The sequence below is a fragment of the Colletotrichum siamense genome (assembly GCF_013390195.1).
Source record: "Colletotrichum siamense strain Cg363 chromosome Unknown KSG_Cg363_contig05, whole genome shotgun sequence".
In the NCBI taxonomy this organism is placed as follows: domain Eukaryota; kingdom Fungi; phylum Ascomycota; class Sordariomycetes; order Glomerellales; family Glomerellaceae; genus Colletotrichum; species Colletotrichum siamense.
In genome coordinates this window covers 5,352,193-5,365,591 of record NW_023501018.1, presented here as the reverse complement: position 1 = coordinate 5,365,591, position 13,399 = coordinate 5,352,193, and the positions used below count along the sequence as shown (strand labels likewise).

At 55.8% G+C, this 13,399-nt stretch overlaps 6 protein-coding genes across 6 annotated transcripts; 3 read left to right on the top strand and 3 right to left on the bottom strand.

The window, feature by feature from the left end:
* Window positions 1-2,685: 2,685 nt before the first annotated feature.
* Window positions 2,686-4,060, top strand: bqt4 (Bouquet formation protein 4; the record flags this gene model as incomplete). Its single annotated transcript, XM_036640857.1, has 3 exons — window positions 2,686-2,767; window positions 2,822-3,974; window positions 4,030-4,060. 3 exons carry the CDS (start codon window positions 2,686-2,688, stop codon window positions 4,058-4,060), a joined length of 1,266 nt encoding a protein of 421 aa, XP_036494007.1.
* Window positions 4,061-5,209: 1,149 nt separating this feature from the next.
* CGCS363_v009007 (putative 3-hydroxyisobutyrate dehydrogenase) lies at window positions 5,210-6,248 on the top strand (the record flags this gene model as incomplete). Its single annotated transcript, XM_036640856.1, has 2 exons — window positions 5,210-5,374; window positions 5,526-6,248. 2 exons carry the CDS (start codon window positions 5,210-5,212, stop codon window positions 6,246-6,248), a joined length of 888 nt encoding a protein of 295 aa, XP_036494843.1.
* A 48-nt stretch (window positions 6,249-6,296) lies between these two features.
* CGCS363_v009006 (uncharacterized protein) lies at window positions 6,297-6,707 on the bottom strand (the record flags this gene model as incomplete). The annotated part of the gene is made up of 1 exon (XM_036640855.1): window positions 6,297-6,707. One exon carries the CDS (start codon window positions 6,705-6,707, stop codon window positions 6,297-6,299), a length of 411 nt encoding a protein of 136 aa, XP_036494844.1.
* A 466-nt stretch (window positions 6,708-7,173) lies between these two features.
* Window positions 7,174-8,281, bottom strand: RSB1-6 (Sphingoid long-chain base transporter RSB1; the record flags this gene model as incomplete). Its single annotated transcript, XM_036640854.1, has 3 exons — window positions 7,174-7,408; window positions 7,460-7,958; window positions 8,050-8,281. 3 exons carry the CDS (start codon window positions 8,279-8,281, stop codon window positions 7,174-7,176), a joined length of 966 nt encoding a protein of 321 aa, XP_036494374.1.
* A 1,428-nt stretch (window positions 8,282-9,709) lies between these two features.
* Window positions 9,710-12,159, bottom strand: AP3B2 (AP-3 complex subunit beta-2; the record flags this gene model as incomplete). Its single annotated transcript, XM_036640853.1, has 3 exons — window positions 9,710-11,830; window positions 11,889-12,031; window positions 12,120-12,159. 3 exons carry the CDS (start codon window positions 12,157-12,159, stop codon window positions 9,710-9,712), a joined length of 2,304 nt encoding a protein of 767 aa, XP_036494375.1.
* Window positions 12,160-12,619: 460 nt separating this feature from the next.
* On the top strand, window positions 12,620-13,312 carry CGCS363_v009003 (uncharacterized protein; the record flags this gene model as incomplete). Its single annotated transcript, XM_036640852.1, has 1 exon — window positions 12,620-13,312. The coding sequence occupies one exon, from the start codon at window positions 12,620-12,622 to the stop codon at window positions 13,310-13,312; it is 693 nt and encodes a 230-aa protein (XP_036494372.1).
* Window positions 13,313-13,399: the final 87 nt, after the last annotated feature.

The window sequence follows — 13,399 nt, the reverse complement described above, 5'->3', positions numbered from 1 at the left end:
TCCACAGAGTCCTCGTTTGCATCTGCCAGCAGGTGTTGAGGCGTGGTAGTGTGCTGCGTACAGGAGGAGAAGAGGATCACGATTGCCTTCGTGCTTGCCGCATCTTGCTTCTGGTATCATCGGCATCCATGGCCTAGGTGATAACTGGATGGAGGGGTTGTTAAGAGGCAATACCTAACACAGGCACGTTTGGCCACTGCCCCTCAATGATGACCGTTGAGACTGCAGGACGGTACAGAGTACCTTTCTGCGTAGCAATCTGCCCCTCATGGGTGTCATTGACGGCCAATCTCGATGCGGCGTGGAGGGGCAGAGGGGGCCATCCGTCGATATTGGCCAAGGTCTTTGGAGGAGCGGTCTGGACGACTGCAGCTCATGAGAGGCAGGGTCCCAAGGTAATTCGCTCGCCCCCGTGCCGTCTGCGACCGAGTCCGGTGCCTGGCCAGCCGCAATCAGGATGCCGGTGCCGACATTCACATTCTGCCGACCTGCCGCCGTTCCTGGGGTTCCTGAGTATGAGCATGAGCTTGACAATTCCTAGACATGAACAACGCATGGCGGAGGAGGAGAACCATGTGGCTTGCGGAAGTCCATCCATCAGCCACCAGGATGTGGGGGTGTTCTGGTGGTTGACATGAACCTGCAGCTTGTGTGCTTGTGAATGCAGACCGAGAGGCTCTTCGTATCTTATCTCTCCACGCATCACGAATGCATGCCTATTTTATGCACCTTGCATAACTGCTACGTATTCCCTCCCCTCTGCCTCTGAGGTGTAAATCATTCTCGCCTGCATCATCATCCGTGTCATCGCCTGACCGCAATTGCCAGACAGACACCCAAGAAGGAACAATTCTGTACGAATAGCCTGGAGCTATTGGTAGCAACATAAAGATGACGGCTTGGGTTCTCATATTCGTTGTCCAGCCAGCGCCGCCGCCTCCATTCGGTGCCTGGGTCCGGCCCCTTGAAGCTCCGATCTGGGTATGGTGAGAGCTTCAGGCATTTATCCGCATCGCTAGATCGTCCTTTGTTTCTGAGAGGGTGCCTTCGCTTGTCATTCATTGATCGGTTGGTCGCACATCAACGGTGACAGACAGCAACGTGGTAGTCGGATGACTTGGAGCGACGCGGTTGGCCCGTTGCAGCAGCCTCCCTCATAAGCTTGATTTAGTAGCTATGGGTGCTAAGGTAACCCCCGCGCCTGTGGTCTGAGATGCTCTCCTCACTGCTCGAAGCTTAGCCCTGGAGATGGTCGCTGCTCGTCTGGTTGCGACGAAGAGTGTGCGGCAAGGAGAGGGACAATCCATGTTGGACGTGTGACCCTCAAATCCGCGATGAAGCCACCGACAGCCCCTTGCACTGTGGCTCTTCCCCCCGCTTCTTGCTGCGAACGGTTCCCGGGATGCTCTGAGCTTTGCGCGTACGCGACGAGAATGTTGGGAATTTTTCGAGAGCGCTGAGGAAGAAGCAGGGACCAGCAGGTCTGCGACTGGAGCCTCAGAGAATGAGAGAGGAAAGAGTTCGGCGCTGCGACTTTGCGACGACTCTAGCCTAAAACTGAGGCAACGTGTGCTCAACCAGAGAAACCTTCGAGACGATCACCGCGGCCTGCCAATGGAAGAAAACGCAGTCTTGCCAGGGGTCACGCAACGGGAAAGGAGAGAAGGGGACCGTCGCATCTGGTGATTTCCCTCCTGGTTTGCTCAGGGGACGACATTTTTCTCTTCTTTTTTCTCGAAGCGCGCCTTACCGTATTGCATGTACCCTCTCTGGGGAAAGCACCAGGGGAGGAGGTGGTCTCCCAAGGTGGTAGGCAGATGCAGTAGACTAGTACATAGTTTTCACATAGAAAATACACCAAGAATCTAAGTATCTTCCTATGTCGCGTATCCTCGTGTCTTCTTCATCGGGACGCTTCAGCCCATTCACCTTGCGAGCCCCCCATGCCCCCCCCAACTGCTGCTAGGACCCTTTTCACCCAAATTAACCCAATGAACAGAGGACTGCTGGACCCTCCCACTGTCCCCCGAATCATTGTCGGAGCTATCGATCGCAGCAGCTGGCGCAAGTGCTTGCTGCGAGTGCTACCCACTGTCGCTGGTGCTGCTGCTGCCGCTGCCATCGCTCCTCCTTCCCGTCGGTCGTTGCTGCTCCAGCAGGTCCAATTTGCGCGCGCGCGCCTGCCCATCCACACTTCTTCTCTTCCCGTCTCGCGCCCATCTCCTCATTCTCCTCCGTCTACCCTTTTTTTTCCCTCCATCACCCATCCTTTTGAGACACATCCGTCGCCCTTTGAGTTTTCTCACCCTTCGCCGGGACTCTGCTCCCGTTTGCTTGCTATACAAACCAATTCTAATCTCTTTCATTGACATCATCTCCACCCCTGCAACTATTCTACGCGACAGGTCTACCCGTCACGTCTCGCCAGCTCCGAACGAGTCCCGTAAGCGACACCATCGCCGCTTTTTCCGCGCGCCCAACGTACCATACAAGGTGCTCAGACTGACGCGCCGATTCACCTTTAGTCCTTTCCCGTCTCCTCCGATCAACCCTGACCGATTCCCGACAAACGCGATCCGAGCAATCACCCCTCGGTTGCCTTGACGCGCACATCGCAACTACCCCAACTACTCGCCTTTAATCACCAATACCGTCGACGCGCGCGCATCCCATTCTCAACTCAAAATGCCTTCGGCCACAGCTCCTGCCGTTGAGAGGCATCTGCCAACCAAGCACAATCCTCTATTGCTCGACGATGTGCCCCCTTGTAGGATGCCCTGTCGATCGCGCCCCCCGTGGACTTTTGCTCACATCCTCGCAGACAAGGACCTCGTTTCGCGTCGCCGCCTCGGCCAGACCCAGTTGACAGCCAAGATGGTTAACGTTCCGGATGGCGACAGTGGTGCCCTCGGCGTCTTCGATTACGCTCATCTGCGCGCTCCCCTTCCCAAGGGTATCGTCTCTGGTATCTTCAAGTCGAGCCCTAACAGCTACTTCCTTATGCGGAGAAGTCATGACGGCTTCGTATCTGCTACCGGCATGTTCAAGGCCACCTTCCCTTACGCCGAGGCTTCCGAGGAGGAGGCTGAACGAAAGTACATCAAGTCCCTCGCGACTACGAGCCCCGAGGAGACTGCTGGCAACGTTTGGATTCCTCCTGAGCACGCCCTTACCCTGGCTGAGGAGTATCGTATCCTGCCCTGGATTCGCGCTCTACTCGACCCCGCCAACATCTCTGTCTCCAATACTCCTGATAGCCCGCCCAAGAAAATCACCGCGCCCCCCAAGTTCGAGTTCGTGAAGCCGACTCCCAGCCTGGCTCCCCCTGCCACTCCCACAACGCTCCGCAGATCCCGCCGCTCAGCCAGCCCAACCAAGACGGTTATCCCTAGACCTACCAGATCGCCTCGGAAGCGCAGGGCGAAGGCCGACTCGGTCGAGCCCCGCGAGACAACGCCCGCCCTCTCTACCACTAAGCTCGAAATTAACGGTGTCATCAGCGAGGACAAGAACGCAGAGGCCGAGGTCGAAACTATTATCAAGACTGTTGAGGCAGAGCCTGCAGTTGTACTCGACCCGAGAGAGGAGGAGCCCAAGGCTAAGGTCTTCGTTGACCAGGACGTCAAGACAGATGAGGATGGGAACGAGAAGAAGACCACCTCCGTCTCACTCGAGCTTCCTCTGATGAGCTCCCAGCCCCCTAGCGCCGAGGAGACGGCTCGCATGATTGCTGAGGCTAGACAGATGGTCGAGGCCGCGAAACAAGAAGGCGGCAACAAGAAGGGCAAGCGTGGAGCCGAGCAAATTTCAACAGGGGACGACGAGGATGAAAAGAAGGATGGTGTGGCTGCCGCTGCGGAAGAGCCTCGCTCAAAGAAGGCCAAAACACAAGAGGCCGCCCAGGTCCAAATCAAGAAGCAGGGCATGCGCAAGCGCGCTCTGTTTGGCATGACCGCGCTATCAGTGGCCGTTGGGTACGTTCTTACGGTGCTTCACTAGCGATACGATCGATGCTAACAGTGTCCATAGTGCATTTTCTTATTTTACCGGTTCGTTCTAAGGTATCCTCGTAAGTATTGAGGACACATTCTTGGGCGGCTTTCAAAATTGAGTAGCATTTGGATGAGTCGGGTGGTCTGGCCAACGGAGCAACGGAGTTTCCGGTTGCTCTTGGGATGTTGCTGGGATGGCAGACCTGGTGGCACAATTTTTAACATCGCTTATTGCCTTTCTTTCACTCATACCCAAATAGAGCCTCGGGGACAGATCCAGGCCGGCTTTCTTTCACTCGGGAATTGTTGATGTGGGGACAAACTATGTGTATATTGGAAGCGCCTTCTGGGCGAAAAGGCGACACGGAGGGCGATTCACGGTTCAGGATTGACGGGTATTGTAATCGATGTATCGTTCTGGTGCTTGCTTTGTTTGCGCACGAGCATGGAGGGATGTACAGATGTCGAGTTGTCTTAGGTATCGTGATGTTTCGGCGTTGTCCAGTTGAATGTACTCGCTCATTCGCAGTAAGCACCGGTTTACAGATGAATCGAATCCATTGTTCTTGAATTGATCAGTTCTCACTGAGCTCATCCATGTATCCCTGGCCGAGCGCCAAAACAGATGCTAGGCAGGCCAACTACACCGTCGTCGGTGTCTCGAAGCTTTCTCGGTCGGGTCCCTCTTTTTCTCCAATCCGGGGCCGCTGACGCCATGCATGGGGGAGGAGGGGCAGGGGCCGTTTGGGGGTACAACATCATGGTCTCGGGTCGGGCCAAGGTCATCCGCGCACACCTCTCGTCTCATCACACTGGTGGCTAACACCGGCAATGGCCGGCTCCCCGGATAAGCGTAACCCTCCCCGCAGTATGAGGAGCTTGGGGTAGCTCGGTTGGAATGCGCCTCGTCTAGCCGCGCGAGCTCGATCGTGGGGGGGGACTGGACTTTTTGTTTCTATGCACTGCCGTTTTCAAGTCTCTCGGAATTACCACTCGACTCCATTCACTTTACTTGACTTGTTTGCTATTTGAAAGATGCGTTCGAGCTCGCTACGGACCCTCCGAGTTGCCCAACGGCGTGGGTTTGCGACCACGCCGCGTCGCTTGGATAGTTATGGCTTCATCGGCTTGGGGCAGATGGTGAGATTCCCGACGGCTTCCACGTTATGGCATCTTGACGGAACTCAGCAATTGACTGAACTACCTAGGGTTACCAAATGGCCAAGAACCTCCAGTCAAAGTTGAGCCCCAAAGATGAGATCCGCATCTTCGATATCAACAAGGACGCTGTCTCGAACCTGGCTAAGGAGATGGGACAGTCGCAGACTGGCGGCGCCAAGGTCGCCATTGTGGACAGCGCGAGGGATGCCTCGACAGAAGCAGTACGTTGGCTCTTCCACATGAATCTCGTTTTTTGGCGTTTCAAATGTGTCACTGGCAATGCTTATTCTCCTCCCGTCTTGGCCGGATGGTGTGTTTTTCTTTGGTCTTCTTGTCAAACGTCTTGAAGCGAGGCAAGACTAACAAACCCAGGACACCGTTATAACAGTTCTACCAGAACCATCCCACGTAAAATCAGTTTACAAGTCTATCCTCACAGACCTCCCCTCTCGTCCACGCATCTTCATAGACTGCTCCACAATCGACCCCTCGTCCTCCCGCGAAGTCGCCGCCTCCGTTGCAGCAGCACAGCCGTCGGGCATCTTTGTCGATGCACCAATGTCGGGCGGCGTCGTCGGCGCCACGGCCGGCACCCTGACGTTCATGCTCGGCTGCGAAGAATCCCATCTTGCGCGCATCGAGCCCGTCCTTCTCCGCATGGGCCGGCGCGTGCTGCACTGTGGACCGCAGGGAACCGGTCTCTCCGCGAAGCTGGCGAACAATTACCTGCTGGCGATCAACAACATCGCCACTGCCGAAGCGATGAATCTCGGTATCAAGTGGGGACTCGATCCGAAAGTGCTTGCGGGCGTGATCAACGTCAGCACGGGCAAGTGCTGGCCCAGCGAGGTGAACAACCCTGTCAAGGGCGTCGTCGAGGGAAGCCCGGCGGGGAGAGACTACAAGGGCGGCTTCGGGATCGGGCTGATGAAGAAGGACCTGGGGCTCGCTGTTGTCGCTGCCAAGGAGGCCGGGGCGAAGTTGGAGCTCGCTGACCGCGCGACGGAGGTGTACGCTTCTGCAGAGGCGGAGGAGAGGTGTAAGGGACGAGATTTCTCGGTTGTGTATCGATACCTTGGAGGTGAAAAGTCATGATTGGCCAGTCTCGCTGTTAGAAGAATTGAAGAATAGAGAGACGGGATGTTACTTGCGAAGAACGTCAGCCCAGCCGGCTGTCGAGGGACCAGGAGTGACTCTTTTCCCCCCTTTCAAAACAGACCTTTGCTCCTTGCGCCACCACTGCGCCCTTGCTTTCGCCTCCTCGGGGCCGAGATGATCGAGACACAGCTCGCAAGTGTAAAGCTTCGGCTTGGGGCGCCGATGGCTTGCATCAATGAGAGTATACCCAGGTGCGACCTTCAGCGCTTCGAATTCCAGCCCGGAGGGGTTGAGCGCCGGGTCGGCCGGGTCCGGATCAGGGGTCGGGTCACGGAGAACACCGCAGTGGGGCCCAGAAGCCGGAGCTGCGGGGCATTTTTCAAGTTTGCCAGAGGGCTTGGCGGCCCGAGTATTGCAGATGCTGCAAATATGGAGAATTACGTTCGCGTAGCACATGGTGGTGTTGTGCGATGTGGTGGGTGGTTGTCCATGGACCGGAGTGTTAGATATATCTATGGTTAAACGACATCAAAAGAAGAGTACATGGACCTAGCTGAACAGCGCAGAGACTTGTGGTCAATTCTAGTCTTGAACAGTTTGTTGATTCGAGATCATTGAGATGTACAAAAAGGTGTTGTCTCGAGTGCTCAATTAAAGGAGCAAAAGCCCGGCAGAAAGTCCTTAGTATCAAAGACCACGGGAGGCAACACCGAGGCACAGGCATCAAACCATCAAAGAATTGGATAGCATGGGCTGGAATTAACAATACCATTGAAATTCAATCAGTGCTGGTAAACGCACTTCTAACGATTCTGATCGAATCCCATGTATCATCTCTAGTTGGACGTTGCCATTCGAGATAGGACCTCGTCCTTATTCAAATCAACATGCTCTCTCGAAGCCCCAAACCGACCTGACATTCTTATGCTGACTCTCGTCCGGATTCAACCTTTGTGCCTTCCGGCGACGTTGTGGTAGTTTGGCTCTTCTCGCTCACCTCAACCTTGCGCGCGTTGGCCATAGCCGGGAAGAAGACACCAGGGTGGAAGATCGTCAACAGGGACACACAAATGAGGACGAGTCCGCCGTCGAGAATCATGAACGAGATCTCGTCCTGCATGATGTGGTTGCCCCATCCGCCGGCCATCTCAGCGATACTGTCTCGCCGTCAGTATTCATGTCTCTTCACCTCGATGTTGTAAACTCACCGGTAGATGCAACGAATCATGACGCAGGCGTACGCCCCGATGATGCTGAAGATGAACATCCTAAACTTCTTCTCGTTCCAGAGCGTGAGCTCCGAGGGGTCCGTGTCAGGGCTCCGCGCCCATCTCCTCACGCGAATGAAGTAGTCTGCGCCGGCAGCGCCAAAGGCCATCAACACCACAACCTGCAGGACGATGCCCGCGATGATGGCGCGGTTGCCACCGTCCAGCAGAGACTTGTTCGTCTGCCCTGCGGCGGCGGCCAGCCCTCCTCCAATCGCCTGGATCACGAGGCAAGTCAGATCGGCCGGGAGGAAGATGAGCGGATAGAGGCGGGGCCGGATTCGTGAGAGGGCTGGGTTGAGGTTTGCGGAGACGTGCTTGAGGATGAGGTAGATTCCTGCGCAGATGAAGGTCGGGCCGAGGATGATGGTGCAGATTTGCATCTGGAAGGCGTCCTTGTTCCAGGGATTCTCGTGGAGGAGCACACGACCGACGTACCCTGGGTCGTCCTTGTTAGTCTCGCGAAGGAAGAAGCTTGGGGCAGGTGTTTGTGTTCGCCGGACGAAACATGGGATGATTGAAGCTCGTACCGACTGTTTCCAGGACACAACCGCCCGTGACGAGGGCCATGAAAGACCATGTTCGCTTCCGTATGCCGAGGAAGGCTGATGTCAATACGACAAGGCCAAAGGCCACCGCGAAAAAGATGTTGGCGCCAAGGTTTGGGTAGTAGGAAAGAACCGTCATGTCAACGGGACAGAGGTCCGAGACTTCGGTGCACTCCTTGAAGCGGCGACCAGCCCCTGTGCTGTTTGTCGACATGTTGGCGGCGTTTACTTCTAATCGAAAATCCCTATCGTGTTCTGCTTTCGGTGACTAGAAATCGCCCCAAAACGTATACGGCGCAGAGCGAGCCGCTCACAAGCAGTCTGTCGATTCTATTACTCGTCTTCGAAATGCTGCAAATGGCCTTGTCTGTAGTCTTCCGCGGAGCAGGGACCGAGTCAAATTATGTATGAAATCGACAATGAAAAGAACGGAGATCAAGGGTCCAAACGAAACCATATGCAGATACAGAGATGAAACGAACGAGACGCAGCAGTGTAAGCAACCATGGGCGCGCAGGATCTACATATATGTGTGCACGGAATCATCACTGCGCACCATCTCTTCCTCCGTTGACCGGGGCAGTGAGGTGGATCTGGACAAATCAACCCTTCAAACGGCCGCCGCCCGAGTGCTGACGGGCCTGCGTGCCTGCCTGGGCTTCGATGACGGGAACGAGAAAACCGAGCCACGCGAGTATTTGCGGTCCGCTAGACAGACGAATCATTGAAATCAAGGTGCGGCGAACGGGAGGCGCTAAGCCTAGAGCCAAGATGTCAGTCTTCTTCCCGAGGACCCGCTGGCCTTCTCGAATGGGAAAGCAATGCGCCCGTAGACGGGACTTGATTGCCCATTGGATAGGTGTGTCCAGTGGCCTTTGGACGTGCGCTTATCCAGTGAGATAGATGGCTTGGGAAGGTCATGTCGCATGTGGCATATAAGTCGTGGCAGAGACGGTAGAGGGTGATGAGCATACTGAGACATCTCTTCTTCTCTCTTCGATTCGTTTTCTCCGCAAGCCAAACCCCCAGCTCTGCCAAAAGATATCCCCGTTTGCGGCTCATCTTCACCCGTCGAGAGGCAACATGGAAAGACAGCAAGTTGGGTCAAGTTCAAGACACCGGCACGGGGTCCCAGTGGAGATTCGCAAGACCAACACCCCGTGTCTTAGCCCACTCTAGCGCCTTGGCCGAGCCCGCGTTGTGTCCACTCGTCCGCGTCTTGCGATCGCTAACCGAACTACACGAGTTAAGCGATGTCTTTTGGGGGCGCCTCCCGAGTTCCTAACCGAGAAATCTCGGTTGTCCATGCGAGTCGTTGAAAATGCCTGTCGCCCGCGTGGCTAGACTAATTGCCCCCGGAGCAAACCCCGTAGCGCTGTAACACAGCATCTAGATTATCGGCATAATCAATCCCGCCGAATTTCAAAGAAGGCACGCGGAGTTTACTGCACCCGGCTTATGTGAGATCTGCTGTTGCTGGGGCAGACATACACAGCGTGTTCCTAGCTGATCATTGGCGGTGACCGTTGAACCCCGAAGAAAGAGGCATACTCTTGGAGGATAATGCTTTGCGTATTTTGTATGCTCACCTAGTGTGAGGCGAGGGCTATAGGGATGAATGTATGTTTGGTGTTGAATGCTGTCATGATTTGACAAGCTTGTCCCCTTCGCCGTCGTCACTATCGCTCTCCTCATCATCGTCTTCGTCTTCATCATCGTCGTCGTCGTCTTCCTCCTCATCTTCTTCGTCACTGTCTTCTTCGCTCTCAGACTCTTCTTCCTCTTCTTCATCGTCGTCTCCCTCCGCGAGCCAATCGTCCAAGCTCTTCCCCCCAACGCCCTCTCCGAGACCGTTTGTTTTTGTCGGTGCCGCCTTGACAGCGCTATCGAGCATTTGACTCGCTGGCATACTCTTCTCTTCGCCGTAAGCTGATGGCGCCGCCTCCGTGTCGCGCAACCGTCTGTCTGGCTCCGAGCCTTCCGCCACCCACTCGGGTAGTGCATCATAACCGCGCAAACCATGGATTCCACCCCCACCTGCCAGCACAAGCGTCGATGACCCAAGCATGAACCCCTTGCGCGTTTCCGACGGGCTGGGGGCCTGAGGGGCTGGCTTCGGAGCCAGTAGCATCAATGTGGCAAGCTGCGGTACAGACAGAAGGGCTCGATACATGCGAGCGCGATCGCGAAGGTCGTAAGAAGTATCGTATCGCACCAGCAGCAGTACATAGTCCCACAGTTTGGCGACCGGGTGGTCGTCTTGACTCGGTACAGCCGCTTCGTCTTCGCTCTTGTTCTCGTTCAGTCGATTAAGGTGATGCAGGTAGACCTTCGCCGCCAGAAGCAAGATCTGTCCTTTTGCTGCCTCCGATTCACTGGCGAAATCCTTGACGAGAATTCTCAGCACATCGGCAGCAATATTATCCTCGCCCTTGAGACCCGAAAACTCGCCCACCAGCCAGATGATTGTTGCGCGGGCCTGAGGGTCTGTTGCCGAGTCCAGATTCTTTGCCAACCGTACGACAGTGCCAACGTGCCCCTGGGGGTCTTGCTGGATCAAGTGTCGAATCACGGTCAAAGACTCTGCCGCCAAGGTGCCGTCCAAGCTTGTGATCTGGCCCAGTAGTAACCGTAGGCAACGAGGCGCCGTAGATGAGTCGGTTTGGGCGCATCGTCCGATGGCACGCACTGCCTCTCGCACCAATGCCTTGTTCGTGGACCCTGAGAAATGCTCGAGCTCGTTCAAGATTAAGCTCTTGATGTGGGGTGGTGCGTGGGGGAAGATGAGCGTGAGGATTTCCAACTTGAGCTCCCACACCTGCGCTGGGTCCGTAGCCCTGACGAGAAAGTGGCTGGCGTACTTGACGAAATCAGTCGGCCTTGTCAAGCAGACTGAGACGATGTTGTAAAGTGCGACCTGCTGGATATCCTGCGCACCCCTCAGGAGTGCCACCAATGGACCAATGGAGATTTTGACATAATCTGGCGTCCCGATGTCGACATAGCATCTTGTTACAGCTATCACGACCGCCGAATTTCTGCTTTGAAGCAGAGGCTTGATTCCATTGAGGAGCATGGCGAGATCCGGGTCCAGCACCACGACTTGCTGTTCATCTCCTGAATCCTCTGTAGTCTCGCCGTAGAAGTCGCCCAGGTCCGCCGTCTTCTCCTGACTCTTTACACTGCGCATCCGCCTCGGGAAACATTTTCTGGCGTAGTAGGTCATCATCCGCAACGTTGCCAGCTGGCTCCATTCGTCCATATCCACAATCTTCTTGACCAAGGCGCGGTAATGTTGGTGGATGAGATCGATCCGTTCTGGGCAAACCTCAAGGAAAGCCGATACCGCTGCACCTGCGACGAAGTACTGTTTGTCGCCAAGTAGGGTGGTCAAATAGTCGAGGAGTTGGGGTAACTGGGTTGGGTCGAGACGATAGCACTTGGGGATGGAGAGAGCAGCGGCTCGGCGCACGAAGGGGCTCATGTCTGCGACGCCCTTCTTGATCGCAAGAGACACGATTTGGCTGATGACGGGAACTCGGATACCAGACATGGTCTTGAGAGCGAGAGCGCGAACCTGGGGGTTCGTGTCGGAGAGGGATTTCTGTATGGTGTTGATGGAGAGGAGGGCGAGGTCGGGCTCTTGCTCGGCATGGTGGATGAGGTATATGTAGACCAGCTTCTTGATCTCGATGTTCGGCGAAGCAACATTCTTGACGACGGAGGAGAAGAAGGGTAAGGTCTTCTGGCCACGATACATCATCTGATGGTGGGCGAAGTTAGTCTTGACCTGGACTGCAGCCGGCGGGGAGGTTTCGTACGGAGAGGACGCGGCGGAGGCCGTCGAGAACCTCGCGCTCATTTCGACTGTCCAGCAGCTTCTTGATCTGTGTACGGTCGAGAGGGCGGCTGGTGCTGCGGGCGCTGCGCGTCGCCGAGGCGGCATCGAGGGTCAGCTCCCGAGCTGTACCAAGAGGTCGTTAGCATACTGAGGACAGAGGCAGAGGACACGGAAACACTGCGTTGGCGACGGCGATGACGGAGGTACGCACCGCTCTCGAGGAGGCTCGATATCCTCGCTATGGACTCCATGCCGGGCCAACGGTGGACAGGTCGGAGCTCGGGGGTCAAGCTTCGAGGGCGACGTTGGATTTGGAGATGGAAGCTGGCGAAGTGGCAGGGAGGGAAATGACGTTGGTGCTTAGGTAGGTGCGAAAGCTGAGCGGACGACCACGGTGCACCGCGGCGAGGGGTAGTGGAGAGGCTGCCCGTCTCTCCGGGCGTGATTGCCCTGGCTGACGTGCTAAGGGGCCCGATCCAGCGAGAAGCTTGCCGCAGCTGCAGCGGGATGGTTCGGGCGCCCCCACTGAAGATGCGCTGCCCCACCACAAGTAAACAGCCCAGCACTGGTGCGCCGATTCAACCTTACAGCTCGGCCAGCCATCCACCGTTCTCGAGGTGCTTGTTCAAGAATGTCACTCACTTACACAAGCAGAAACCTCATCATCATCACAAAACAATCGTCCTCTTCCTCTACCTAATGCACTAGAGGATGGCTTCGCCCAAGGTCCTGTCGCCAGCCTCACCTTCCGAGCTGCTTCACTACATCAGGACCTATCAAATCTATCCGACAACGCTCGTCATCTGTTACTCCCAAGAGGAATTCATGCTGTCCCTCGTGGCAGACATCAAGAGCCAATTCACCCAAGAACAACTCCAGAACGCCGACGAAGACCCTCCTCATCCTCTCTTCGCCAAACCAATCTTCCAGCAAGTTATCGCACGCCACATTCGTGTTATATTCGTCCCGACAGTCACCCACCTCCGCGCCAACCTCTCCGTCTTCTCTGCTGCAGATTCATCAACGCCAGCTCCCCCAAATCTGCCCCCGCCGTCGGCCAAAGACAAACCGCCGTTGCTTCTCGTCTACGGCTTCATGGACCTTCACAGGGACAGCAGTGAGTGGAGTGCCCAGGGTATCAGTAACTCAGCTGCCATCTTGGTGGAGGCAGCTCAACGCGCTGGTTTCAAACCAATCATCGTTGAACCCAAAGGCGCCGGTCGACACCAAGATTTTGATTCTCTCTTGAGAGAGCCTGCGCCAATACTGAGCGGAAGCTCAAAAAGGGACGAGGGCGGCTGGACCGGGAGGACAGTCGAGGTGAGACGCGTGCTTGGCAGATGGTTTCGCTTTCAAGAGGGACAGTGGGATGTTGAGTGGCCAGAAAACAAGGATTCTTCATAGCAGACGGTGTGCATGTGGTCTGCATGCTTCACGTAAATATGTACAAAGAGTACTGGATCCGTGGTCCTCCTTCGCACGTACGTAAAT